The sequence below is a fragment of the Macaca nemestrina genome, chromosome 11 (assembly GCF_043159975.1).
Source record: "Macaca nemestrina isolate mMacNem1 chromosome 11, mMacNem.hap1, whole genome shotgun sequence".
Lineage (NCBI taxonomy): Eukaryota > Metazoa > Chordata > Mammalia > Primates > Cercopithecidae > Macaca > Macaca nemestrina.
The window spans coordinates 135,149,908-135,175,429 of NC_092135.1; the positions used below are offsets into that span (position 1 = coordinate 135,149,908).

A 25,522-nucleotide genomic window follows, 5' to 3' on the forward strand; every position below is an offset into this window, starting at 1 on the left:
TTTGGTGTTTTTTCTTTTTGTTTTTGTTTTGTTTTGTTTTTTTTGATGGAGTCTCACTCTGTCGCCCAGGCTGGAGTGCAGTGGCGTGATCTCGGCTCACTGCAACCTCCACCTCCCAGGTTCCAGGGGTTCTCCTGCCTCAGCCTCCTGAGTAGCTGGGACTACAGGTGCCTGCCACCATGCCCGGCTAATTTTTTGTATTTTTAGTAGAGATGGGGTTTCATCGTGTTAGCCAGGATAGTCTCAATCTCCTGACCTCATGATCCACCCATCTCAGCCTCCCAAAGTGCTGGGATTACAGGCGTGAGCCACCGCACCTGGCCAAGATCTGACAGTTTTATAAGTGTTTGAGAATTCCTCCTTTGCTCTTCTCTCACCTGCCTCCATGTAAGATGTACCTGATTCCCCTTCTGCCATGATTGTAAGTTTCCTGAGGCCTCCTCAGCTGTGCAGAACTGTGAGTCAATCAAACGTCTTTCCTGTATAAATGATCCACTCTTGGGTATTTCTTTATAACGGTGTGAAAACAGATGAATACACTAAGCATTCCATGTTTCTTGCTGCAATCCTGACTGACACAATGGGAGTGTTCTGAGCACAGAGGTGACCAGGGCTCATCCTCCGTTCTCCTCTCCTATGCTTTGTCCCACACTGGCCGACTTATCCACATCCCAGAGCTTCAAGAGCAGGTGCATGGGCCCAAGAGCCCCAGGAGGGGAGATGGGCCACTTGATAAATGCTTGCTGTGGTTTCTTCATGACATGAATCAGACAGATCATGTAGCCGTAGACCCAGCTATGGAAACTGTGATCCCGAAGCAAATGGGCAACCAGTGTGAAACTGGGGGGAGCACACCTGAGGCCCTGTGACATCACTTCTTCAGGGACTTTATTCATAATAAATGACTCTATAGTCCCCAGGAGCAAATGGAGCAGAAAACTTTGAAAGGGTAGAAAATAGGACCAAAAAACATCAAATTTCAGAGTTTTGAGTTAGCCATTGTGCTAGTCCATTTTTGTATTACTATAAAGAAATACCTGAGACTGGGTAATTTATGGAGAAAACAGGTCTACTTTGGCTCATGATTCTGTTGGCTGTACAGGAGGCATAGTGCTGGCTTTTGCTTCTGGTGACGCTTCAGTAAATTTCCAATTATGGTGGAAGGTGAAGGGGGAGCAGACATGTCGCATGGCAAGACAGGGAACAAGACGGAGGGAGGAGATTTCGTGTTCCTTTAAACAACCAGGTGTCATGTGAACTGCCAGAGGGAAAACTCACTCATCACCAAGTGGATGGCACTAAGCCATTCGTGAGAGATCCATCCCCATGATCCAATCGCCTCCCACGAGGCCCCCCTCCAACACTGGGGATCACATTTCAACACGAGACGTGGAGGGCACAAACGCCCAAACTGTGTCAGCCATCCTGGTACAATTTCCAACCTCCTCCATCACTGTGCTTCTCCCAGAGAAGAGTTATGGAAAAAGGGTCCGCCTGCACAAGGGGAAGACCAGGGGCAGTAACGGGTCTGAGACCCCCATCCTCCAGCTTTCGGAGTGCACGCTTCCCTTCAGCATGCTGACCCCATCCCTCATTGCAAGAGCAGAGAGAAACGCAGTCCTTGCCACTACAGCGCCAGCATCTCCAGGAACAGAGGGTCCCTGTGGGTGCCTCTCATTGACTTTCTTGTTTCTTCCCAGTCTCGACCCCTCTTCTGAGTCACACCTCCGGAGATGACAGCCTTTTACGCCACACTGCCCTTTCCTGTACCCTTTCACTTCTCCCATTTACTGTCAAAAGTCTGGGGGGAAAGGTGGCGCCAGCACAGTACAGTGACAACTTAAAACTGAATGTCAACCATCACAGCCCTGAAGACGCTTCAGTGCTTCACTGCCACTTGGAGTTCCCGGTGTCCAGACCAGGGTCTCACCTTAGACCCCAACTGCTCCCAGAGACTCCTCTCTGCCCCACAAAGACTCTCTTCCTACCCTTTCTGGCACCCAGGCTCCAACTCCCAAATTCCCGTACTGGTCTTCTAAAGAACAGCTTGGTCCTTTAAGTGACACCCCATCTCCACCTCTAACCTGTGATATGTATCAAAAGCCTCACCGGGATTTTCTATTCAGCGAAGAGCCACCTTTGTAGGTTTCCACCTCTTACAGGCCCAAAGCACCTGCCAAAGCTTTCACATGATAGTTTTCCCTTTAAATGATCAAATTGCCAAGCAGCGTTTCTACTGAATATTTCTTTGCCCCAAAAGGGTTAGAGACCATATTACAAGCTTCAAAATCCTGCTCTTCATAGTTCTGTCAAATGATCTGACAATCATACTACCCTGAGTCCTTCCTTCCTTGCAGCCATGGATGAAACTCCGTTGCTTTATTCCTCCAAGATCTCTCTAGTTCTGCTAACTGCTTATGTGCCCTTCTATTTAATGTTGGCAGTTCCATGAGGAACACTGTAGTGTTTTGTTTTTTCTTTACATTCCATTCAGGGAATTACTAAACAATCATTTCCACACAGAGATGTTGTGGATTACACAAAAATAATCAAAGATGGCTGTTTCTGTCTTGAAATGCTTAATAATTTTATCTGTAAACTTGTGGTTTGTAAGTGAGGTCCACTAAGACAATGGAGCATGAGCCAGGGAAACAGGCCTCTACATGTGGCCACTGATGTTCCATACAGCATTCACAATGCACCATGCACACTGAATTCCCTGTGGACCCCTGATGTTGCAAGGCCAGCAAGACTCAAAGTGAGCACAAGGTACTCGTGCTGTATCTACAACTGAGTGAGCTGGGTGCTGAGCCCTGAAAGGCCACACTTTTCCCCTTAGAGCTTAAACTTGTTTCGAAGGCAGAAAGAAGGCAATTATGTCTTAAGAAACATGAAGGAACCATATTGTGTTAGTCAGGGTTCTCTAGAGGGACAGAACTAATAGGATATATATCTATATCTATCTATCTATCTATCTATCTATCTATCTATCCATCCATCCATCCATCTATCTATGTATCTATCTATCAAGAGAAAGAGAGGAGTTTATTAACTCACATGATCACAAGTCCCACAATAGGCTGTCTTCAAGCTGAGGAGCAAGGAGAGCCAGTCCGAGTCCCAAACTGAAGAACTTGGAGTCCAGTGTTCCAGGGCAGGAAGCACCCAGCACGGGAGAAAGATGTAGGCTGGGAGGTTGGGAGGGTAGGCCAGTCACTCTTTTCGCATTTTTCAGCCTGCTTTATATTTCTAGCTGCGCTGGTATCTGATTAGATGGTGACCATCTAGATTAACAGTGGATCTGCCTTTCCCAGCCCACTGACTCAAATGTCGATCTCCTTTGGCAACACCCTCACGGACACACCCAGGATCAACACTTTGCATCCTTCAATCCAATCAAGTTGACGCTCAGTATTAACCATCACACATATCATATCTTTTCTTATTCGTGCACTTCTTTATATTAAACACCTGATTATGCCAAAAGGCCAGTCCATGGTCCTTTTGCCTTTCAGTCCTTCCTTACTCAGGAGTGAGTCCCAGGTCGAGAGCGGAGGTAGAATTCGTGCATATAAAGTGCGATGAAAACAGGTAAGTTCACTTTGTGCAGCGTGGTTCTGGTAAAAACAAAATACATGCGCATGTATAAGCTATGAAGTACAAATTGTATCATTTCTGTGATTCCACATATGAGTTCAGTGCACTTATATTAGTATTTAAAACTGGCATTGCACAACGTAAAGATGAATGGTAAACTTCATGCTAACAATTTAAATCTAAATTTTTCTTGGAATGATATTAAATAACCCATAAGAACACTATGAAAAGAGAGAAACTGAGAGGAAAGAGAAAGTTTTATATTTTATGACCTTAAAGTCACTTTCCTTCTGTTTTTTGAATAAGGAAGCTCTGCACTTTTTCTCTGAGACCCACAAATTATGCAGCCAGCCTTGCAGCAGGGAACAATCAAAGCCTCTTTCCTGGGGGTCTAGTGAGGGATGTAAAAAACAAGTATGTTAATAAATAATATGCAATATATAATGTTCGCTAACAATCAGTGCTGTGCGAAACTAAAACTGAAGAGGCCAGGATGGCCACAGCAAGCCGGGGGAGAGCTGAGAATTAGCCGTAAATTCTGAGCGACGGGAAGGGCCCTGGATTTTAGGGCGTTGTGCATAAGAGTAACCAGATCTGCTCTACGTTTCAGGAAAGAAAAAAAAATTCCCTCTGGCTGCGGTTCCGAGAATAGCCCGGAAGGAGGCAGGGGTCCCGGCTGCAGAAGCGTGGTTCCGGAGTGGGGGGTGTGCGGGGCGGGCCCGGGCGGGAGACGCTACCCAACAAGCAGGTTTGGGGAGACTCGAACCTTACATTCCGAGTTTTTAAGCTTGTCTCCTCAAAGCGGGGAACTCACGAACGTTTCGTGAGCGCCTACGGTATGCAGGGCACGGAGCGGAGCCCTAGGGTCACCGACTTGACCAGGACAGCCGAGCAGCTGCAGGATCCGTCGTGTTCCCCAGCAATTTTAATATTTAAAAATGCGCTACTGTTGCTGTTGTTTTCTATATATTGGATGTCTTCGTGAAGAACCCTCAAAAGTGCAACGAACTCCTCCCTGCCAGGGGGCGGCCGTGCGCTCTGAGCACAGCTTCCAGCCAAGCCGGCCAGGTCCTCCAGGGCACCGAGAGAGCCGGCCAGAACGGCGGCGCCTTATCCCGGCCGCGGCAATGTCTGACGGCGCCCCGGAACTGACGATCTGGTACGCAGGGGCGCTCGGCGGCAACGGCGGCTTTAAACGTCATCGCGGGCGCGACGCCCGAGGGACGGTCTGGGGTTTGGCTGTCCGGAAGGTGCGGCGGCGAGACCGGCCGGGAAGATGCCAGTGGCGGTGATGGCGGAAAGTGCCTTCAGTTTCAAAAAGTTGCTGGATCAGTGCGAGAACCAGGAGCTCGAGGTAGCCCTTTGCGTTCCCTGGGAGAAACTGCGGAGTAGTCTTAGGCCCCGGGGCGGCACCAGTTTCCAGGGTAACGGGGTCTGAGGCTCGCGGGCTTTGGGAGCTCGCGGGGCGGGCGCGGGAGGTGGACGTGTGGAGCCCTGACCGTCGCGGCCTGCTGCGACCAGGCCCGGTCTCCCCTAAGTCACCGGGACCTTTTTGTTATATGTCTTCAGCTTGTGATCCCGAAAACCCTGTGCATGTTTGCTCCAGCACCTATCGATAAGCTCATATTAATTAGACATCTTTCATTCCCAGTATCGGGTTGGGAGAGAGTAGTAATGTGGATTTTATTAAAGATCTTGGTATATACACACACACCAACACACACACCCCAAAGCACACACACACACCAAGAAAGATGTGACCATTGTAACCTTTTCTTAACTCACAGAGCCTTTCTCGTAATGTTGTCAAGTAAGCTTGCCATTTTGTCTTTAGTAAGACAAGTGAAAGTTATGCAGCTGTTAAAGTTAACGTTTTTTTTAGACACTTAAAAGCGTTTATATCATTAGTTTTAAAATTAACTAAAGGAGACAACATCCAGAAGAAGCAGCTCACTAATAGACAATAGACACTTCCCAATTGAGTTAAAATTGAAAGAATTGTCTTTGCCACGCAGCTGTGGTGATTTTCTGTCTCTTATTCAGGACGCTTGATGTAATGGGCAGAATCAGAATGCTTCAGGAATCTGTCGAAATTGTTTCTTATACTAGTAAGATCATTTAAATGGGAATTTGAGAACTGGGGAAGGGGATCCTCTTACATATTCTTGAATGTATAGAGAAACTGAGGCCCAAAGGGAGATAAATCAAAGCTGATGACGAATATAAACTTAATACTTAGGATTTTCGTGTTTAATACTTCTCTAAGCTGTTTCTAAATCTATACTAGGACTATAAGATTATTTATAATCTTAGACTAAAAAGGCTTACTTTTTAATTAGCATTTATAAAATATTATTTCAAAAATGAAAGTTAAAGGGTAAATGAGGTTTTTTAAATTTTGTGTTGTTTTGTTTTGTTTTCATTTTTGGCCTTCTAGGCCCCTGGAGGAATTGCTACACCCCCAGTGTATGGTCAGCTTCTAGCTTTATATTTGCTCCATAATGACATGTAAGTACGTTTAACCTAAAGCCAAGAGCAACAGGTTTCTCAAAAGTTACATGGAAATATTTCTGCCCTGAAGTAGCACCACCAAACATAGGCACAACGAGCTACCTCTTTTATTATAATAACTATTACATCTATTTCCTATTGAATCATAGCTTAATGAATTATGATTAGGTCGTCATTGTCTTATATATACTTTCTAGAAAACATTTCAATTTATTATGAGAAACTATGTCAGTAAATTCATTTAATCTTTGTCTTTTTAAAATACTTTTATGATCTTTATTTACTTCATATTAATAAAACAAAAGAAGTGGAAAGAGAAGATTGCAGCCAAGAGATTCATTACAAACATGTATGAGATTTGAAAGTTTTTTTAAATTTTTAATTATTCCTATTTCACGTTCACATGGAAAAGTCAGAAAGCATAACTATGCTAGGCCAGGCGTGGTGACACACACCTGTAATCCCAGCACTCTGGGAGACCGAGGCAAGTGGATGGCTTGAGTCCAGGAGTTTGAGACCAGCCTGGGGATTATAGTGAAACCCTATGTGCTCTAAAAATACAAAAAATTAGCTGGATGTGGTTGCGCATGCCTCTAATCCCAGCTACCCAGGAGGCTGAGGTGGGGAGAATTACCAGAGCCCAGAAAGTCGAGGCTGCAGTGAGCCGATATTGCGCCACTGCACTGCAGCCTGGGCAGCCAGAGTGAGACCCTGTCTCAAAAAGAAAGCGTAACTGTGCAAAAAAAAAAAAAAAAAAAAATCTCCTATAGTTCTCCTGTAGACTCACTGATCATTCCTGATAAAATTTTATTTTAAATTGTTCCAAAACCTTTCTTTTATATCTTTTTAAAAACTAAATTGAAATTTTTATTACACATGTACGTTTGGTTTTTTATTTTTTGTAAAACTATCATTATATGTTTGTCATAGTTCAAGCCTCCAAACCCATACAAACTCCTGCCTCAGAAGCTCTGTACCCACTGGTAGGAGGGACTGTGACAGGGAGAGAAGTGTTGTGTACCAGGCTTATTGTCAGGGAATGCTGGAGCCTTCATAGTACATAAATTTGTTTACTTTTGTATCCGAATAAATCATTTGGGCCGTTCTATACGTCCTTGTGTTTTTAGTGTGCTGTTGCCTTAATTTAGGATATGGATTATTATTTTTAAAAAGTTCAGTAGAAATGGCAGAATATTACTTTGGTAAAAATATTTCATGTCCTTTTTATCTGGAAAACTACTATTGTTTCCCCAAAACAAATTCATATAACACTAAATTTTACTTTGTGTTATGTAAAGTATACTTCTGAATGTTTGCCTTGGGACCTGATAGTTTTTAACATTTACAGAGATGATTATGTTTTTAATTGATTATTCTTCTTTGTGGTGGCGTAAATTAGGAATAATGCAAGATATCTTTGGAAAAGAATACCACCTGCTATAAAATCTGTAAGTATCCTTTAAACCTGCCTTACTGCTTTAATGTAATGACATTCCCTTAAATGGCAACCTTTTATAAGTTTCTGTTTTCTGTCTGATGTCCTAGAAATAGTCATCAAACTAGTATTAAGGTTTCAAAATAAATCTTCAGAGTCCTCTAGTCAGAAATTTGAATTTTGCTGGGATGATGTAGAATTTGTGCCCAGTTCCTACTGATTAGATTTCTTGAGTCAATTCTATGGGCAGCTTCCCTAGTTAAACAACTGAGCCAGTTTAGATGAAGGAAGGTCCTGGAGGTGGCGGAAGCAGCCGAGGTGATTTTCAACCGGTTTATGTTGCTTCCTGTAATGGTACTTATTTTGAAACTGCCATTGTTTACAAGAATATTCTAAGAATGATTCACAGCAATAAGATTATTTTTGCTAATTAAGATTTTAAATTTCTTATTTTGGATGGGAGATTAGAAGAAATAGCCTGTGAAAAGGTTCTTCCAAAGTGGAATGAAGTAAAATTTTAATGTCAGATGGTTCCATGTGTCTAACATGAGTGTAAAGTGAAATTTTTAGCATTCTCAGGATATTACCAAGAATTCATCTCAACTTTTGTTCATTGTCGATATTCATCAAGAGATCAGATTAGTATTTTTACTTTTTTTTTTTTCCTCACACATCCTGTTAAGTAAGATTGGAATATTCCTCAACTTCTTTGGCTAAATAAAGAACAACTATAAATTATGCACTTAAGTTTCAATGATATTAGTGGAAGCTCTATCCTTAGGCTACAATGTGTGACATCTTAGGTTGACAGTCTCTATTAACCATTTTGCTATTACTTTTGACCTAAATATCTATACATAATATATCTATGAAATACAAAGACAGCATCTTTAAAAACAATGCTTAAGCTAATTAGTCCCCAGGCTTAATTCTGAAATGGTTTTGGACTACTTTCTCATGCCTTAATTTGCTGTTGTAATTAAAAATGTGTATCAGGCCTACAGATAAATTTTACCTTACTGCTCATAGTGTTTGAAAACCTTTTTGATAGTGATTGGGCTGAAAAAGTAATTGCATCTTTTAAAATAAATGTTTTAATGATGTAACTAATAAGTTTTTATATCATTTCTGGTATTTTGTTTTAAGATACAATCATTGGTACATTTACAGAGTGAATACCCTCTAAGGCAATAATATTTATTGCAGGCAAATTCTGAACTTGGGGGAATTTGGTCAGTAGGACAAAGAATCTGGCAGAGAGATTTCCCTGGGATCTATACAACCATCAACGCTCACCAGTGGTCTGAGACGGTCCAGCCAATTATGGAAGCACTTAGAGGTAGTGTTTCTTTGTGATTCAAAATGAAATTAGATGAGACTTGGTCCCTAAGTGCTGCAGTGTTGAAGTAATAAATCAGTGGTGTGTGTTTAAGTAGATATTTTTGATAGGTGAAAAGAGCAGTTTTCAAAATTTTTCAGATTTGCCCTAATCATGCTTCTTCATTTTTTGTTGCTTGAGATTACATTGGCTCCTGTGCCTTTGTTGTTTCTTAATTCTAGATGGAAATTGCTCATCAGTTTTAAGTTTTTTTTGTTTTGTTTTGTTTTGTTTTTTTGCTGTTAAAATGAGATGTTGTAGTATTCTAACAAGTTTAAGGTATGGGTTTGTAGAGATGTGAAAATAGAGACTGCTCTTTGAATTATGTCAGCCTCAGCCTTTGATAGGTGTTGTCTTAAGCTTCTGGATTTTGTAACTAATCAGTTTAATACATAGATGCTCAAATGCATTTTTAATTGCTTTGAAAGATTACAAGCCTGGTGTGACAGAGCACTGATCCCACAATAAAATCTCATTCCCTGCCTCTCTACGTTCTCCCACCCTTAACATTTGCCCCCAGTCGTCCTGGTTCACTCTTTATAAAATTGTATAATCTGGTTTTACGTTGTTGTATACTCTTATTTCTTACTGTTACCCTTACTTCCACAGTTAATATCCACCTTCAGTGTATGCCCTCCTGCTGTGGAGGAAGTCAGGGAGCAGGGATTTTTTAATAACTGTTCATCATTCTGCTACGGGATATCAGCTTTACAGGGCAGCAGACAGCAAAGATTGTTTCTGAGATGCACATAATTCCCTTGGCATGGTAAAATTCTTAGCAGCATAAAACAGAGCAATGTAAGTGACAAAACAGGAGGCAGCTTCTTTAAATGTGAATGAAATGAGCAGAATCCTAAGGCAGGCAGATAGATGGGAAGGGAGGAGTGTGGAAGAAGATTGCACAGGTATAGCAGGGGCCGTTTCAGAAAGTAGCACTGGAAACCTCTTCATATAAGGCCTGAGGAATTGGTATTACAGTGGGCTTTCATAGTATCCTTGTGAATCAGCCTTGTGATTGTGGTGGTGCGGTCACAGGCCATTTGCCTTTTCCCAGTGTTACACAGCGGGTTCATTGGCAGGACTGGGCTTGGGGCTCTTTACTCATTCAGCAAGCATTCTGTTGTGCACCGTTGGGATCTGTAGTTTTATTCCTTCCCAGAGCCTCCTTTCACTGAATTCCATGAGATTGAGAATTCTTGGAAAGAAGTTCAGTAGACCCAGGAAAGGCTATACAGCATACCATGTGGGAGTTTGAACTCTGGATCCATGCTTCTGGAGTTTAAATTCTGATTCTTTCACTTACTGGGGTGACTCCTCAGTGTCTCATTTTCCTCATTTGTGAAATGTGATTAGAAATAGTACTTTTTCAGGTTATAAATGAGTTAATATATAATCATGTACCTTATTCTAAAGTACTACAATATTCCTGAACATATCCTGAGACTTTTACAAATCTCCAGATTCATGAATGGTACTGTGGTTTCCTTTGTAAAATGCAGCCAGGTCAGGATAGTCTCTTAACAGATTGGTCTTACTAATGAATTTAACATTTTGCTTCTTAACGTATTAGAAACTTATTTTCTAGCTAAGATCTCTTTCCATTCTATTCTAAATTAGGCACAGTCCTATTAAACTGAAAATGACTTAACTGAAGAGAAGCTAGCGAAAAGTATTTTTGCAGGAAACAAGGGCTGAGGAAGTACCCAGGAACTAGGGAGACAGTAGCCATTCTCATCTGAGGCCTGAAAGGGCAAGGCGAGGGGCCAGTGTTTCTGGGGCTGCCCCACGGGATGGATACAGAAGGTCAGCTGGAGCAAGGCGGGGAAGGGACATAGGAAGTAAATTCCCTGACCTTCTTTCCCAGCCTGTGACCTGATAGACCCCCATTTGCCAAAGCAGGAGAGCTCAGGTGCCACAGGCATTGGTGGCCAACCTCCCTGGCTTACAGCATGGCTGGGAAAGACAGAAGAGGATTCGAAAGGATGGGAGTGACTAGCTCCTCTTCCCTTCTGTCTCTAGCACAGGCAGAGATGGATGAGCAGCACTTGAGTATTTGTTGAACAACTGAATTTGCATTCTGTTAGCATTTCTGTTTTCACCAAAAATGTGTTCCATCAACAACTGCCACAGATATTAGGTGCTGGCTCAATTTATTCCACCTTCCAGCATGTCATTCTGGGGCCTGAGGTTACAGATTTCACAACTTGGGGATCACAGAGTGACTAGTTGGAATGTAGATGTGATTCGTGCCAAGTGGATATTGCAGCCCCTGAGACTAAGAACACTTAGCCTTTATTTTTGCTTCGTCAACTCACTTCTGCCTCCCATTGCACGTTTTTCTTTCCTTTTCCAGTTATATCTTTTTACTTTTCTCTCCCTTTTGTTTATCTCCTCCATTCTTATTGTATTTCTGTTTTATTCCCCACTCTGAAAATATGATCAGAATATTTGAACTGAAGTAAATGTTTTTGAAATATGGTTGGCTTACCAAATGAATATAGTTTTATGGTGTATACTTTTGTTTCTCTAAAAAATATATATTTCTTTTACATTGTTGGCTCCGTTCTTTTCCATTGAATGTCTGCAGCCTTAATAGAAAACGTTTCTTGGTGTTGTAAAGTCTGTTAGGTTACAGGCTGGTTAAAGGAAGGAAGGAACCTACAATAGTAAGTGTAAAGCCACAGAATGAAGAGCGGACAGACAGTGGCTGAGTGAAAGCTGGAGAGGATGTCGGGCTCAGTATGAAGGGAAGGCACGGGAGTGTCAGCAGTTTTTAAGGAATCTGAGAAAACAAAGCCTGAGTGTTGGAGTTGTGCCCCATTTTGGTCCTTGTGATACCGTCAACAAGCATGTATTTGGCATAGATTTCACTGGAGATGCTAGGTGTTTGGGGGACTATAAAGATAAGAATAGCCCTTCCTGTTGAGAAGTTTGGAATAGAACTGAAAAGAAGCGGGTAGGTGGAACAGTGTCTGCCGCGTAGGTGGAAAGTTGCTTGTTAAAGTAGAAGTGTAAACGATACTGCTGAGTTTAGAGAAGGGCAGAGATCGTAATGAATTATAAACAGACTTAGGAATGGTAGAGAGCAGACAGGAGGGCATTTCAGGCCACGGAACAGCATAAACCAAAATTCCCAGTGGGAGAAGGTGTAAGACTTGTCTGAGAGCCAGTGGACTAGTTTGGCACAAAGGGCATCTGAGGGAATTGGTGTAGTTTGACAATGTCCCAGGAATGGAGAGAAGATTTTAAATACGTTAGGGTGTGTGTTTTACATACGTCCACTGGCCTATTAAATATGGAAAGTAAGACCCAGAATCTTTCCTAAGCATGTGGACAGCCAGGTGGAGGAGCTCTTGCGTTACCACAAAGCACTGCACAGGAAGAAAGGCCAGCTGGTTCCACAGTGCTCAACTCTGCATCACTCCGGAATTGATTTATGTGGGTATGTGAGCCTGGGGACAATCCTAAATGCCATTTTCAGGAAAGGTTTTGTTGCTGGTGGTGTTTGGCAGTCTCTTCTTAGACTCATTCTTTCAGGGTGGGAATTTAAGAGTTTGAACCTTAATTCAGTCAAGAGTTTGATGCAGACTTGAAGAGTGCCTCAGTTACAGGATCTGTCCTGTGACTCCCAGGTGTGGTCCTGTATTAGAGACATTTTTGAAAAGGACAACTGGTTACACAAATCAGTTTTCTGCTGCTTTGATTCCAGCATTTGTGAATGAAATAAGATAAGTACATTTATACCCCCATTGTGTAAACGAACTGTATTTTCTTAGGGTTAGAGCCTTGTGTTTAGTAACCCTTTTCCATCTTTGTAATTTTCATTATCTGAGATTTTTCATCCGAGAAGAAGTGTAAGAAATGTATTTTTTTATTCAGCAATATTTGAACCCCCTTTACATACTGGACATATATATTTGTATCTATAAGCACAGAAATCTTTGGGTTCATCTGGTCTTGCTTATGAAAACTGGACAAGGACAGTGGTGTGATTTAGCGATGTGTGTTGAAAATACCTGCTCCCCTGGTTCACTCTCTGCCAACCCTCCACTCCCACAATAGATGCAACCAGGAGACGCGCCTTCGCCCTGGTCTCTCAAGCGTATACTTCAATCATCGCTGATGATTTTGCAGCCTTTGTTGGACTTCCTGTAGAAGAGGCTGTGAAAGGTATTTTTGGCTTACTTTTTACTTTACAAGGAAAATGGAAAATGGAAGTGTGAATTGTAGGTTTCTCAGTCTCCTCTGAAACGCTTGGAACAGAATATGCTTTTGGAGTCCAGGCAGTGTTTTTTGAGAGGTGATATGAAACAGGTGTTGTGGAACACGCAGCAGGCACCCTGCAGTCAAGCATATTAATAGTTCTGTGGCAAGCAAATGCGTGAATATCCACACAGGTGGTTACAAAAATATGTCTTAATTGGCCTCTTTACTCATATCTGGAAATCCTTATTTCGCCCTTATTTGGTAAAGGCAGCATCATCCCCACATCCCTTTTCAGCCCATTTTCCCTGCCATTTCGGACCCATACCTTAGGCGCTTGCTCCCCACTCACACCTACCTGCTGGTCTCTCCAAATGTAACTTCGCATTTTCATTTCTCAGCTGATGCCCAGACTAATCCTTCCTCCTGCTCGTTGCTATAGAATATTGTATACACCTGGCCGGGTGCAGTGGCTCACACCTGTAGTCCCAGCACTTTGAGAGGCCAAGGCAGGTGGATCATGAGGTCAGGAGTTCGAGACCAGCCTGGCCAACATGGTGAAAACCCATCTCTACTAAAAATACAAAAAATTAGCTGGGCATGGTGGCAGGCACCTGTAATCCCAGCTGCTTGGGAGGCTGAGGCAGGAGAATCATTTGAACCTGGGAGGTGGAGATTGCAGTGAGCCAAGATTGTGCCACTGCACTCCAGCCTGGGCAACAGAGTGAGACTCTGTTTCCAAAAAAAAAAGAATATTGTATACACCTTGTTGCATTGTTTTACCATGATTGACATTTTTGATTCTCCAGCTACAATATGAGCTCCATCGAGCACCACATCCTAAATTTCCAGGGCCTAGCATAGTTCTAGATACATGAAGATAGGTTAATGCAAGTTCTTATACTAAGTTATTAAATACTTTTATTTCTTCTTTTGGCTCTTAAAATTGATCCATCATTTATTTTCTATATATAACATACTTCAGAGCTCATACTCTCAGCTGACCACCTGGATGTGAATCCTGGTACCACCCATCCCTGATGCTAGTGCCTGTGTGACTTAGGACAAATCACTTGAATTCCCTCAGCTTCATTTTCCATACCTGTCAAATAATGGCCCTATATCCCACTTCATAGAGTTGTGGTGGTTACATAAAATGATCCCTATAAAAGCACGTAGTCTGATACCTACAGGTAAACCTTCTGTATATGGAAGCTGTTTTTATTATTGCCATTTTTGTTATTACTGATATGATGATCACAAAAGGCACCATATGAGTTTTCCTTATGTTTGTTTCAAATAATACTGATTAGGTTAATACTGTAATGTATTCTTGACAGAAAACTAACCATCTTTTAATGATTATAGCAGCCTAATAGAGTAAAATGAGGCTTTGATACCTGTTTCAGAAATATTTCAATAATAAGTTTCCATGCTCTTTGTGATATACCTTTCTAGTAAAAATGCATACGATGGGTTATACTAAACACATCAGGTCTTCTGTACAACTAATGTCATGGACACGTTTTGGATTTTTTGGGGTGTTTTATTCTTTCCGCATCTTTATGTATAATATACTTTTTTAGGTATATTAGAACAAGGATGGCAAGCTGATTCCACCACAAGAATGGTTCTGCCCAGAAAGCCAGGTAGGTGGAGCTTTCACCCATTTATGCAGCATTGAACTCTTCTAAGACTGCTTCAGGTTTTCAGGCTTTGATTTTTGATAATTGCATATAAAATTCTGCTATACCAACATAATGGAAATAACTCATTTTAAATAAAGCGTCAACAGGGTAGAAAGAATCTTTTAAAGATCGTGATTTGTTTCCTAACGTCAGTTATTTCTAATGATGGAAATAACACATTTTAAATAAAGCATAGTAGACAGGGTAGAAAGGATCAGCTAGTTTAAACTCTTAAAAATGTATTTCCTGCTGGAGAGGATGTGGAGAAATAGGAACACTTTTACACCGTTGGTGGGATTGTAAACTAGTTCAACCATTATGGAAAACAGTATGGCGATTCCTCAAGGATCTAGAACTAGATGTACCATATGACCCAGCCATCCCATTACTGGGTATATACCCAAAGGATTATAAATTATGCTGCTATAAAGACACATGCACACGTATGTTTATTGCAGCACTATTCACAATAGCAAAGACTTGGAATCAACCCAAATGTCCATCAGTGACAGATTGGATTAAGAAAATGTGGCACATATACACCATGGAATACTATGCAGCCATCAAAAAGGATGAGTTTGTGTCCTTTGTAGGGACATGGATGCAGCTGGAAACCATCATTCTTAGCAAACTATCACAAGAACAGAAAACCAAACACCGCATGTTCTCACTCATAGGTGGGAACTGAACAATGAGATCACTTGGACTCAGGGAGGAGAACATCACACACAGGGGCCTATCATGGGGAGGGGGGAGGGGGGAGGGATTGCACTGGGAGTTATACCTGATGTAAATGACGAGTTGATGGGTGCGGCACACCAATATGGCACAAGTATACATATGTAACAAACCTGCACATTAGGCACATGTACCCTACAACTTAAAGTATAATAATAATAAATAAATTCCTGGCTAACACGGTGAAACCCCGTCTCTACTAAAAAATACAAAAAACTAGCCGGGCGAGGTGGCGGGCGCCTGTAGTCCCAGCTACTCGGGAGGCTGAGGCAGGAGAATGGCGTAAACCCGGGAGGCGGAGCTTGCAGTGAGCCGAGATCGCGCCACTGCACTCCAGCCTGGGTGACAGAGCCAGACTCTGTCTCAAAAAAAAAAAAAATAAATAAATAAATAAATAAATTTTAAAAAAAAAATGTATTTCCTGTATATAAATGATTTTATATAGGTGTTTCATGGTCCTTCTTACACCATAGTTTTTACTAAATATTAATCTCCATCCTTTTATGGAGCCATTTGTAACTGAGCTTATCCTTCATATCGAAACTGTTGTCTGTATTTAAAAAAACCTTAAATATTCAACTGGCCCCCTTTTCTGCTTGCTCTCAAGTCATACGGGCACTTTTCCTGTGGCTTCCACTTTCACAGAGTTAACTTCTCTAGCCCTCCTTTTAAGGCCTTAATTTCTGTGACCTGCCCTTGTTGTCATTATCTGAATTCCCAGCCCCTCAGTCTTGCTGTTAGAAGTGAGCCACACTCCTTCCTGCCTGATAGTTTCTCTTCCCTCTGCTAACCAGGAGTGTCCTTTTCTGCCAGGTCTTTAGAGCCAGGCTTAATGCCCACTTCCACAAACCCGCCTGCATCCACGTCAACCCAGATTTCCTTCCACCTACTCGGAATGCCTATGTTTAGACATTGTTGAACATACAGTAAAGGATTCTCAATGTGCTCAGTCCTTTGAGTTACAAAGAGTGGGAAGACACGATCCCAGTCAAGTGAGATAGTGGGGAAGAGTAATATAATGAAGACTTATAATAGAGGACAGTTATTATCCCTGTTTGAGAAATAAATGGCCATAAATGCATGTTGTGCTGAAAATCGCATGTTCTATGAAAGGTCTTTACAATGACTTGTAAATTGAGCTGTACATTTTTTTTTTTTTTTTTAATTTAGTTGCAGGGGCCCTGGATGTTTCCTTTAACAAGTTTATTCCCTTATCAGGTATGTATTTTCATATGCACATTTTTTAAATGTCTCATTGTTCCTAATTTCTTTTTTGTAGTATATATATGTATATGTGTGTGTGAGTGTGTGTATCTATTTCTTACCTTGTAAACAGAGGTTAAATTTCATAAATGTGTAATAATACATCTGGTTACAAGAGTGAAACTGGGCTCCCCCAGAGCTTGCCTTGAGACAGTGGCCTCTTCTGGGCCAGCTGCAGAGCCTTCTTATTCTCACGTTGGGGAGACCCACCAGAGCTGTTCACCAGCAGTTATTCAGAAGGCATCCTGAGTAACTTAAATGTTGGAATGTAAATTCCTTGAGGTTCTTTGTGGGTTTTTTTTTTTTTTTTTTTTTTGGTTCATTGACAATTTAATATTCTTCAATGAAGCCTGGGACATGGTAGGCACGCTAATTATTTCTTGAATTTAATGTTGCATGGGTACGGATGTTTTCAAGAAGAGCTGTGATCTTTTAAACGAGATGTTGCTTGATAAAAGTGTCTTTAACCTTTACATAGAATACTTCAATAACAACATCAGACATGCCTTTACTACCAATTAGGTAAAACCATACTCAAAAAAGTTGAGACTTCTTGACTTGCTTTTCAAAAATGTCCAAGGCTCTATGATGTAAGATTTTGTCTAAAACCAGGACAAATCTAAGAAAATTAACTTACTGTTAAAAATGGAAGGCATTGGGGGAGATAGGTGTTGGGGCCAAAGCTTTGTTACAGTGGTATCTAACTTGAAGTGTGTTTATTCTTTAACATACAGAGCCTGCTCCAGTTCCCCCAATACCCAATGAACAGCAGTTAGCCAGACTGACGGATTATGTAGCTTTCCTTGAAAACTGAATTATCACTCTGAGTTCAAGATTCATCTTCAGAATCCTGTATACTGACAAATATCGAAATGTAAAGTTTGTGTTTTCAGTTTATTGGATGGCTTAAGCACCTCAGCATTCCTTACTGAGTATGTGATAAAATACATATAGAATATAAAATATACTGTATACATTTTGTCCTTAAACATTATGCTGAATAGTTGTTGAAACAGTTCTCATTTTGTAATACTTAATAATCTGGATGGAGCCCGTCAGTATTACAGTTAGTTTGTTTTCTGGTGACTCATAAAATAAGGTTTCCTGTTTCATGTAGAATAGTGTTTGTCAACTTTTGTCTGCCCCAGCACATGCCACACTCTTACCTGGACCATTGGTTGATAATTGTCATGACTCATTTGGACTTGAAGCAAGACTGTCCCCAGGCACAGTATCGGAATCCCTGGAGATTATGATTCACGCTTTTTGGAGAATATGCTCTCTTTTCACCCCCACCTCCTAAGAGCCACTAATGTAAAATACAGAAACATAGCTGAGGAACAAATAGACCATTTCCATACTAAACCAGTTTGTTGACTTTAGATTTTTTCCAATAGTGTGAGTATATCCATTGCTGGCAGTGGAGGGCTTGCCATGAAAATGCAACTTATTTAAGACATTCATGAGACGTATTAACTTATGCTGTCTCCTTTTAGAAGGGAAAACTTAAGTGTGGAATGCATTGTATGGGCAAAGAAGCTATGAAGATACATGATACACTTTGTACAACTATCCTGCAGCCCATTGGTTGCTTATATTTATCTCTTGGCTCAAGTTCTGCCCTTTGGAGAAATACTGAGCAAGTCTTTCATTCTATGTGTGACAGCCCTCTGAATATTTGAAGTTATTTGTTGGAACTTCAGGTTATAACGGCCTTAGTTCATTTATTCTGCATTTGTTCAATAAATATTTAACTGAATTCTTCAACTATTTCATCTAAGATAGTTTCTGGAAATTCCACTCTCTCAATCTTTCTGTGGACACAGTCTATTTTGTCATTGTCTCAATATGAATCTCTTAAATAGAAATGAGCTGTATGGTGAATCTGTGTGGTGATAATTACATAATTTATTTATTTTAAATGCATTTTAGTGGCTATTTCAGTTTTTCTTAACATATATGGGAATACTTTTTGAATTGCAATTTTATTTAACCCGGATAGGTAAGTCATATTACAATTCCTTGTTTTACAGTTGAGGAAATGGAAATTTAAGAAGTCAGAGGATCAGTAGAGTGGTCAAGAGAATGACAGTGCCAGTTTTTTTAACTTCTAGGTATTAAGTACAAACTGTATCCCTGGTTATTTTTTAAAAGTAGATTAAAGTCAATCCAAATGTTCATTAATAGGGAATTGTTTGAATAAACAACAGTGTAGACTACGCAAGTGTAAAAGGAGTGAAGATCTCTCTACTAAACTGGAATGATCTTCAGAGAGAGAACATAGAAAGCACATGTAGTTTATCTGGTTATTTTGAGGGTAACAAAAGGAGAATGATTACAATTATATATATGTACATATTTCCTTATATTTCAAAATGAAGCAATTGGGGGATATCTACAAAATGAATAAAATAGTTTCCGAGAGAGGAAGGAGAGGACAGTGAACTTCTACATGGAGAAAAAATAATCTCGAATAACTCAAACACAGTAGTTCAATTTTACATTGTCAGTAGGATATACACCAAGGACAAAAAAATCTTAGATTCATGAATGTGGTTTTTCATGATTAATTTCACAAAATCTTGATATCATTATTATTAAAAGTATATTATAGATTAGTAATCATGTAACCTTAGACCCCAGTCATCTTAAATTTGACACGAAAACCTCATTATATGCTTTCTTTTTCTTTGTAAACAGTAAATATTTCCCACTCCTGTCTACATGAAAAGGTCTAGAGTGATTACAGTTCAGTAACCATGAGCACCACTAGTATCCAGATTGTGTTCTTTCATTTTCATTTGCAATTAAAAGGAATAAGAACTTATTTGCAAAACTGCTACAAGATGTCCAGGATTCAAGGAAGCTCTTAAAGACTTGGGATTCTGTCAAAGGTTTATACAAGCCAACTTGAAGGGATTTCTACAGGCCATGTAAAAATGAGACAGTTTGAGCATGAAATATTTGTATATGTGTCTATTTTTAACTAATAACTTTATCACTGTATAAGAAAGGCAGGCTAAGTGCTTGATTTCACTTCCCTTTATTATCAATTTTCAGGACAAATTGATATCCTACCAATCTCTAAAGCCACAAAAATTGAACCTGTAGGGTAGTCAAAAAGCTCATGCTGGAAAATTCCACCTAATAAAGATAAAAATTAGAAAAACAGTACTTGCAGCCCTTAATGAAACAAAGAAGGGATCGTGGAAATATATATCAATGCTGTTGAGACCACAGGGTAAGAAAATGAGATTGAGCATAAAATACGTCCGGTACATCCATCAGCCTATCTTTGTGCTCGGGCTATTTCTGAGCCAGCAATCTGCGTACAAGTGTAGCCTGACAGCACCGTGCTTCGGATCCATTGAATATCTCTACAATTTTGCTCTGGGACTTACCCTGGCACTACTATCAGGATGCCCATACAGACCTGGGTAAGAGGGCGTTAGCCCCACAGGCAGCCCTTCAGCAGTTGTGAACATGACAGGCTGAATAAACACTCTCTTCCTTGTCTCAGGGCAGACTAGTTCCGATGTGCTCTATACCTACTTCCTCAAAAAGAACCCCAAAAAGATTGAGCTGTGGTGTCCCATGGTCATAAGCTCTCTAACGCAGCCTTCGATTGTTTTTTCCTCTTCCTTGTTTTTACTTTTCCTGGTTCCCTGTCTCTTGTTCCCAGAGATAAACAGAAGTGATCTGTCTGCATACCTGTATATACCTATGCTGTTCTGCCTTGGGGCGGGGATCGGGGACCTAATCAAATCAAAGGGAAATGTATAATACATGAATCAGGTTGAAAGCACCTGTATTTAATTATGTACATATATACACACACATATATATATACACATATAATTGAAGCTTTAGATCTGCTACTTTACGTAAAATGTGAGAATTAATGGAACAAGTTAAACATCCCACTAAGAATCAGCCAGTTCCAGAATGTGGGAAATTTAACAGGATTAGTGAGTTTGCTTGAAAAATAAATGACAAAGTCAGGGGGTGGTAAATATGAACATTTCTGCTCCTGGGTTGAAGGGCCTTGAGGCCAACTCAGAACTGTGTCAATAACTGTAATAGGTGGATACCCACATTTATCCCTTGAGAGGCATCAGCCCCTAAATCAATGTGGAATGCTGAGATTTGAGAGTGCTACAGTGAGGTCATGTGCAACAGTTCTTTGCAGGTCGGTGGCGGTGTTTGCTTATTCCACTGGGCACAGCAAGATTCAAGCTTTGCCTGGTGAGGGGTCCGCTGCTGAATAACAACCTGTGGAATTTGGGCACTTTCAAAGGGCTGGGGTGATAACAATGGAGACTTGAGAGGGCTAAACCGCACTGTTTACCCTTCAAAACATTTGGTGAACTTCTAAGCTGCCTAGGGTGGGAGACCAAAACGCAAGTCAAAAACCTTGAGAAACAATTCCATTTTCCTGGAGTCTTGCTATGTCAGCGCTCCATTAAACAAGGTGGGTGGGAGAAGAAGTAGAATATTAGGAAAACTGCTCCTGGAAAACAGGTCAATATAAAATACTAAGCTGAAGTACAGAAATGAAACAGTGAAACTTAACTGGCCATTGTGTTGGAGACGTGTGGTACACGGCAAAGCGATCTACCATTCATCTAATTGGAATCCAAGGAAGAGAGAGAATATAGAGTGGAAAAGTAGAAGTACCAGCCCAGAATTTTCTGAAAGTGATGAGAGAAATCAAGCCACAGATTCAAAAAGCTCAGAAAACCCCCACAGAAGATAAATGCAAAGAAAACCACACCCAGACAAAAATAGTAAACTACTGAAATCCAGCGACAACGAGAATATATTAAAAGCACAGAGGAAGGACTTGGGGGGCATTGTCTTCAAAGAAGTAGTGGTAAAGCCGACAGTGAAATGGCATTTATAACATGTTGAAAGAAAAATAAAATCCTAACTGTTGTATACAAAAGATACTCTTAATATTCCTGTGTTCTTACATTTAAAAGTTGGAAAAAGATATACCACTGCAAATACTAACCAAAAGAAAGTTGGTGCATCTTTGAAAGTAAGAGTTGGCCCTCCATGTCTGTGGGTTCTACATCTGTGATTCAACCAACTGTGGCTCAAAATTATTTGAAATTAAAAAAAAAAAAATACAGCATAACAATTACACATTGCATTGTATTAGGTATTAAATCTAAAGATAAAGTATACAAGAGAATGTGTATGGATTATTTGCAAATACTGTTATATAGAGGACTCTCATTTACAGATTTTGTATACTCGGCGGTCTTGAAGCCAAGTATATCCCCTGTGAGTATCCAAGGGTGATTGTATTAGACAAAGTCGACCTCAAGGCAAGAAGCATTATTAGAGATAGAAAGTGATTTTTAATGAAAAAGTTTGCATATAGTTTCCTTCTGTAACAAATTACCACAAACTTAATGGCTTAAAACAACACAGATGTATTACCTTACAGTTCTGCAGTTCAGAAATCTGAAATGGGTCTCGCTGGGCTTATGTCAATAGGGCTGCATATTTTTCTGGAGGCTCTAGGGGACAAGCTGTTACCTTGCCCTTTCCAGCTTCTAGAGGCCACCCACATTTCTTGGCTCATGCCGCTCTTTCTCCACCTTCAAAGCCAGCAACATTGGGTAGAGTTATGTTCACCCTGCTCGCTCTCTGATTCTCTCTTCTGCCTCCTTTCTTCCACTTTGAAGGACCCCTGTGATTATATGGGGCCCACCTGGAAACTCAGGATGTATCAGTCTATTTTGAGATGAGCTGATTAACAATCTAGTTCTGTCTGCTATCTTAATTTCCTTTTCCATGTAACCTGAGATTCTACAGATTCGAATATAGACATTTTTGGAATATTCGAATATAGACATTATTCTACAGAGATCAGTCCAAAAGGCAACAGGATTATGTAGCAATTCTAATTTTATATTCAAAATATAATCAAGTGGAAGTTGACAGAACTAAATGGAGAAAAGTCATCTATAATCATACTGGAAGACATACCACTCATATTAGCTGATGGCATGAACAGCCAGTATCACAAAGAATATAGAAAAGGTGACAGACTTGATCTAATTGGGATACATAAAACACTAACCAACAATGACAAAATGTAATTCATTTTATGCTGTATAAACCATTTACCAAAACTGGACACATAAAGGACCATAAAGCCCTAATACATTACAAAGAGTAGAAATCAAAATGAGTGCATTCTCTGAAAACAGTGGGATTAAGCTAGAAATCAATGAAACCATATGGATTACTAGGAAATCTGTAACTGCTTAGAAATTATGTAGTTGTCTGGGCATGGTGGCTCACACCCGTAATCCCAGCACTTTATGAGGCTGAGGCAGGATGATCTCTTGAACCCAGGAATTCAGAATTCAGGACCATCCTGGGCAACATAGACCCCTGTTTCTACAAAAATATAATTTAAAAAAATCAGCTGGGCCGGGTGCAGTGGCTCAAGCCTGTAATCCCAGCACTTTGGGAGGCCGAGACGGGCGGATCACGAGTTCAGGAGATCGAGACCATCCTGGCTAACACGGTGAAACCCCGTCTCTACTAAAATACAAAAAAAATTAGCCGGGCAAGGTGGCGGGCGCCTGTACTCCCAGCTACTCGGGAGGCTGAGGCAGGAGAATGGCGTGAACCCGGGAGGCGGGGCTTGCAGTGAGCTGAGATCCGGCCACTGCACTCCAGCCTGGGCAACAGAGCTAGACTCCGTCTCAAAAAAAAATAAATAAATAAATAAAAATAAAAATAAAATAAAATAAAAAATCAGCTGGGCATGGTGGTGCATGCCTGTGGTCCCAGCTACTTGAGAGGCTGAGGCAGGCAGATCGCTTGAGCTTGGGAGGTCAAAGCTGCAGTGGGCCGTGATTATGCCACTGCACTCCAGCCTGGACAACAGAGTAAGACCCCGTCCCAAGGAAAGAAAGAAATTATGTAGTATACTTCTCAATTACCTATGAGACACAGAAGAAAACATAAATTAGAAATATTTAAGGAATTCATCCAAGGCTAAGATTGGAGATAACGTTTAGACTTAAAAGCAATTACTAGAAAAGAGGCTGAAAACCAATAATCACAAATCAAATTCACATAAAGTTGGAGGGAAACATTAAGACCAAAAATCAATGAAATAGTAAATAAAAATATAATAGAAATAAGTCAACAAAACCACAGATTGGGGCTTTGAAAAGAAACAAAATTGTTAAGTCTCTAGCAAGAATAATAGGGAGAAAACACAAATTATACACAGCAGTAGTGAAAAAGCAAAAAATTTGGTAATAGGGCTGGGTGTGGTGGCTCTTGCCTGTAATCCCAACACTTTGGGAGGCCGAGGTGGGTGGATCACTTGAGGCCTGGAGTTCAAGACCAGCCCGGCCAACGTGGCGAAACCCCATCTCTAATAAAAGAAAAAATACAAAAATTAGCCGGGCATGCTGGAGTGCACCTGTAGTCCCAGCTACTTAGGACGCTGAGGCACAAGAATTGCTTGAATCCAGGAGGCAGAGGTTGCAGTGAGCCAAGATCACCCCACTGCACTCTAGCCTGGGCGACAGAGCGAGACTTCATCCCCCCACCAAAAAAAAAAAAAAAAAAAAGCTGGTAATAGGATTTTGTGAGCAATTTTATGCCAAGAAAAAATTATGTGGACAAATTCTTTGAAAAATGCAACTTAGAGAAATAAAACCAAGAAATAAATCTGACTACGCCTATCTGTCAAAGAGAATGACTTGGCTACTAAAATCCTCTCCAAAACACAACACCCATATAGGGTCACTGATAAATTTATCCATGCATTTAAGAAAGAGCAATAATTTTACACAATTTATTCCAATTAATAGAATACAGTAGAAAAATCGCGAGCTGACTTAAAGAGGCCACAATTTTAAGAGAAAAATACAGACCAATATACTCATGAAGATAGATGTAAAAATCCATATCCAAATGTTAGAAAATCAAATCCATCAGTATTTCAAAAGACTATTATGACCAAGTGGAGTTTATTCCAGCATTTAAAAGGTAGTTTAATGTTAGAAAGTGAGTGTAATTCACCACATTAACAGAAAAAAGGAGAAGGATCATGCAGTGATTTAAAGAGATGCAGGAAAAGCATTTGATTTAACACTCACTCATGATTTACAGAAAAACTCTTCATAAATAAAAATAAAACAATGTCCTTAATCTAATAAGAGTATCCATGGAAAACCTGTAGCAGATCTCACACATAGTGGTGAATTACTGAAAGCTTCCCACTTTGTACTGAGATCAAGACAGGTATATCTGCTGTAATCACCTGTATTCAAAATTGTACTGAAGACCCTGCCTGGTGCCAGGTGGGAACCCATGTCCCCAACAAGATAGAATCAAGTTTTAGCTGATACCATCACTGGCTGACTACAGGGCCCTCAGACTCTGAATAACCCTCAGACTTTAGGGTTAGTTGTGTGCAGACTTTAGAAGCTGTGGGCCTTGGGTGCACCCCAGTAATGCAGTCATCTCAGCTGTTGAGGGCTTCTGGTGCCATCCAGCTCTGCTTCAACCTTGGCAGCCATGGAATTCCAGTCATGGTAGTCCTGGTCTTAGTAAGCCCCCTAGCACTTCAACAGCTGAAGAAATCATGGGCTTAAGGACCTCATTAATAGACCTGCCTTCTATCTTTGGATAAGCTAACTGCTGAAGAACACTCTCAAAAACAAG

The 25,522-nt window shown here is 40.7% G+C and overlaps 1 protein-coding gene and 1 long non-coding RNA gene across 7 annotated transcripts in view; one reads left to right on the forward strand and one right to left on the reverse strand.

Moving 5' to 3' along the window:
* LOC105473850 (uncharacterized) overlaps positions 1–4,730 on the reverse strand; it is a 173,506-nt gene extending 168,776 nt beyond the window's left edge. For 4 of the 5 annotated variants that reach the window (XR_011610174.1, XR_011610173.1, XR_011610176.1 and 1 more), the window contains exons 1-2: positions 4,369–4,730; positions 3,058–3,617 (exon numbers count right to left, since the gene is read on the reverse strand). This is a non-coding gene — a long non-coding RNA (uncharacterized lncRNA). Of the gene's footprint in view, positions 1–3,057; positions 3,618–4,363 lie in introns of all 5 variants that reach the window. The other variant, XR_011610175.1, reaches the window with a different exon arrangement.
* A 62-nt stretch (positions 4,731–4,792) lies between these two features.
* LOC105473847 (COP9 signalosome subunit 8) lies at positions 4,793–18,739 on the forward strand. 2 transcript variants are annotated; one of them, XM_011727975.3, is made up of 9 exons: positions 4,801–4,951; positions 5,641–5,705; positions 6,035–6,105; positions 7,508–7,556; positions 8,750–8,882; positions 12,984–13,091; positions 14,711–14,773; positions 16,721–16,768; positions 17,548–18,739. In XM_011727975.3, coding segments are annotated over exons 3-9 (483 nt in total). In that variant the 5' UTR covers positions 4,801–4,951; positions 5,641–5,705; positions 6,035–6,103; the 3' UTR covers positions 17,628–18,739. The 2 variants fall into 2 exon arrangements, with proteins under 2 accessions (XP_011726276.1, XP_011726277.1); XM_011727974.3 differs by lacking the exon at positions 5,641–5,705 and having other exon boundaries at positions 4,793–4,951.
* Positions 18,740–25,522: the final 6,783 nt, after the last annotated feature.

Coding starts and splice junctions, on each gene's coding strand:
- LOC105473847 (XM_011727974.3), top strand. CDS start 4,874: ATGCCAGTGGCGGTGATGGCGGAAAGTGCCTTCAGTTTCAAAAAGTTG. Junction 4,952..6,034: donor GCGAGAACCAGGAGCTCGAG/GTAGCCCTTTGC, acceptor TTGGCCTTCTAG/GCCCCTGGAGGAATTGCTAC. Junction 8,883..12,983: donor AATTATGGAAGCACTTAGAG/GTAGTGTTTCTT, acceptor CTCCCACAATAG/ATGCAACCAGGAGACGCGCC.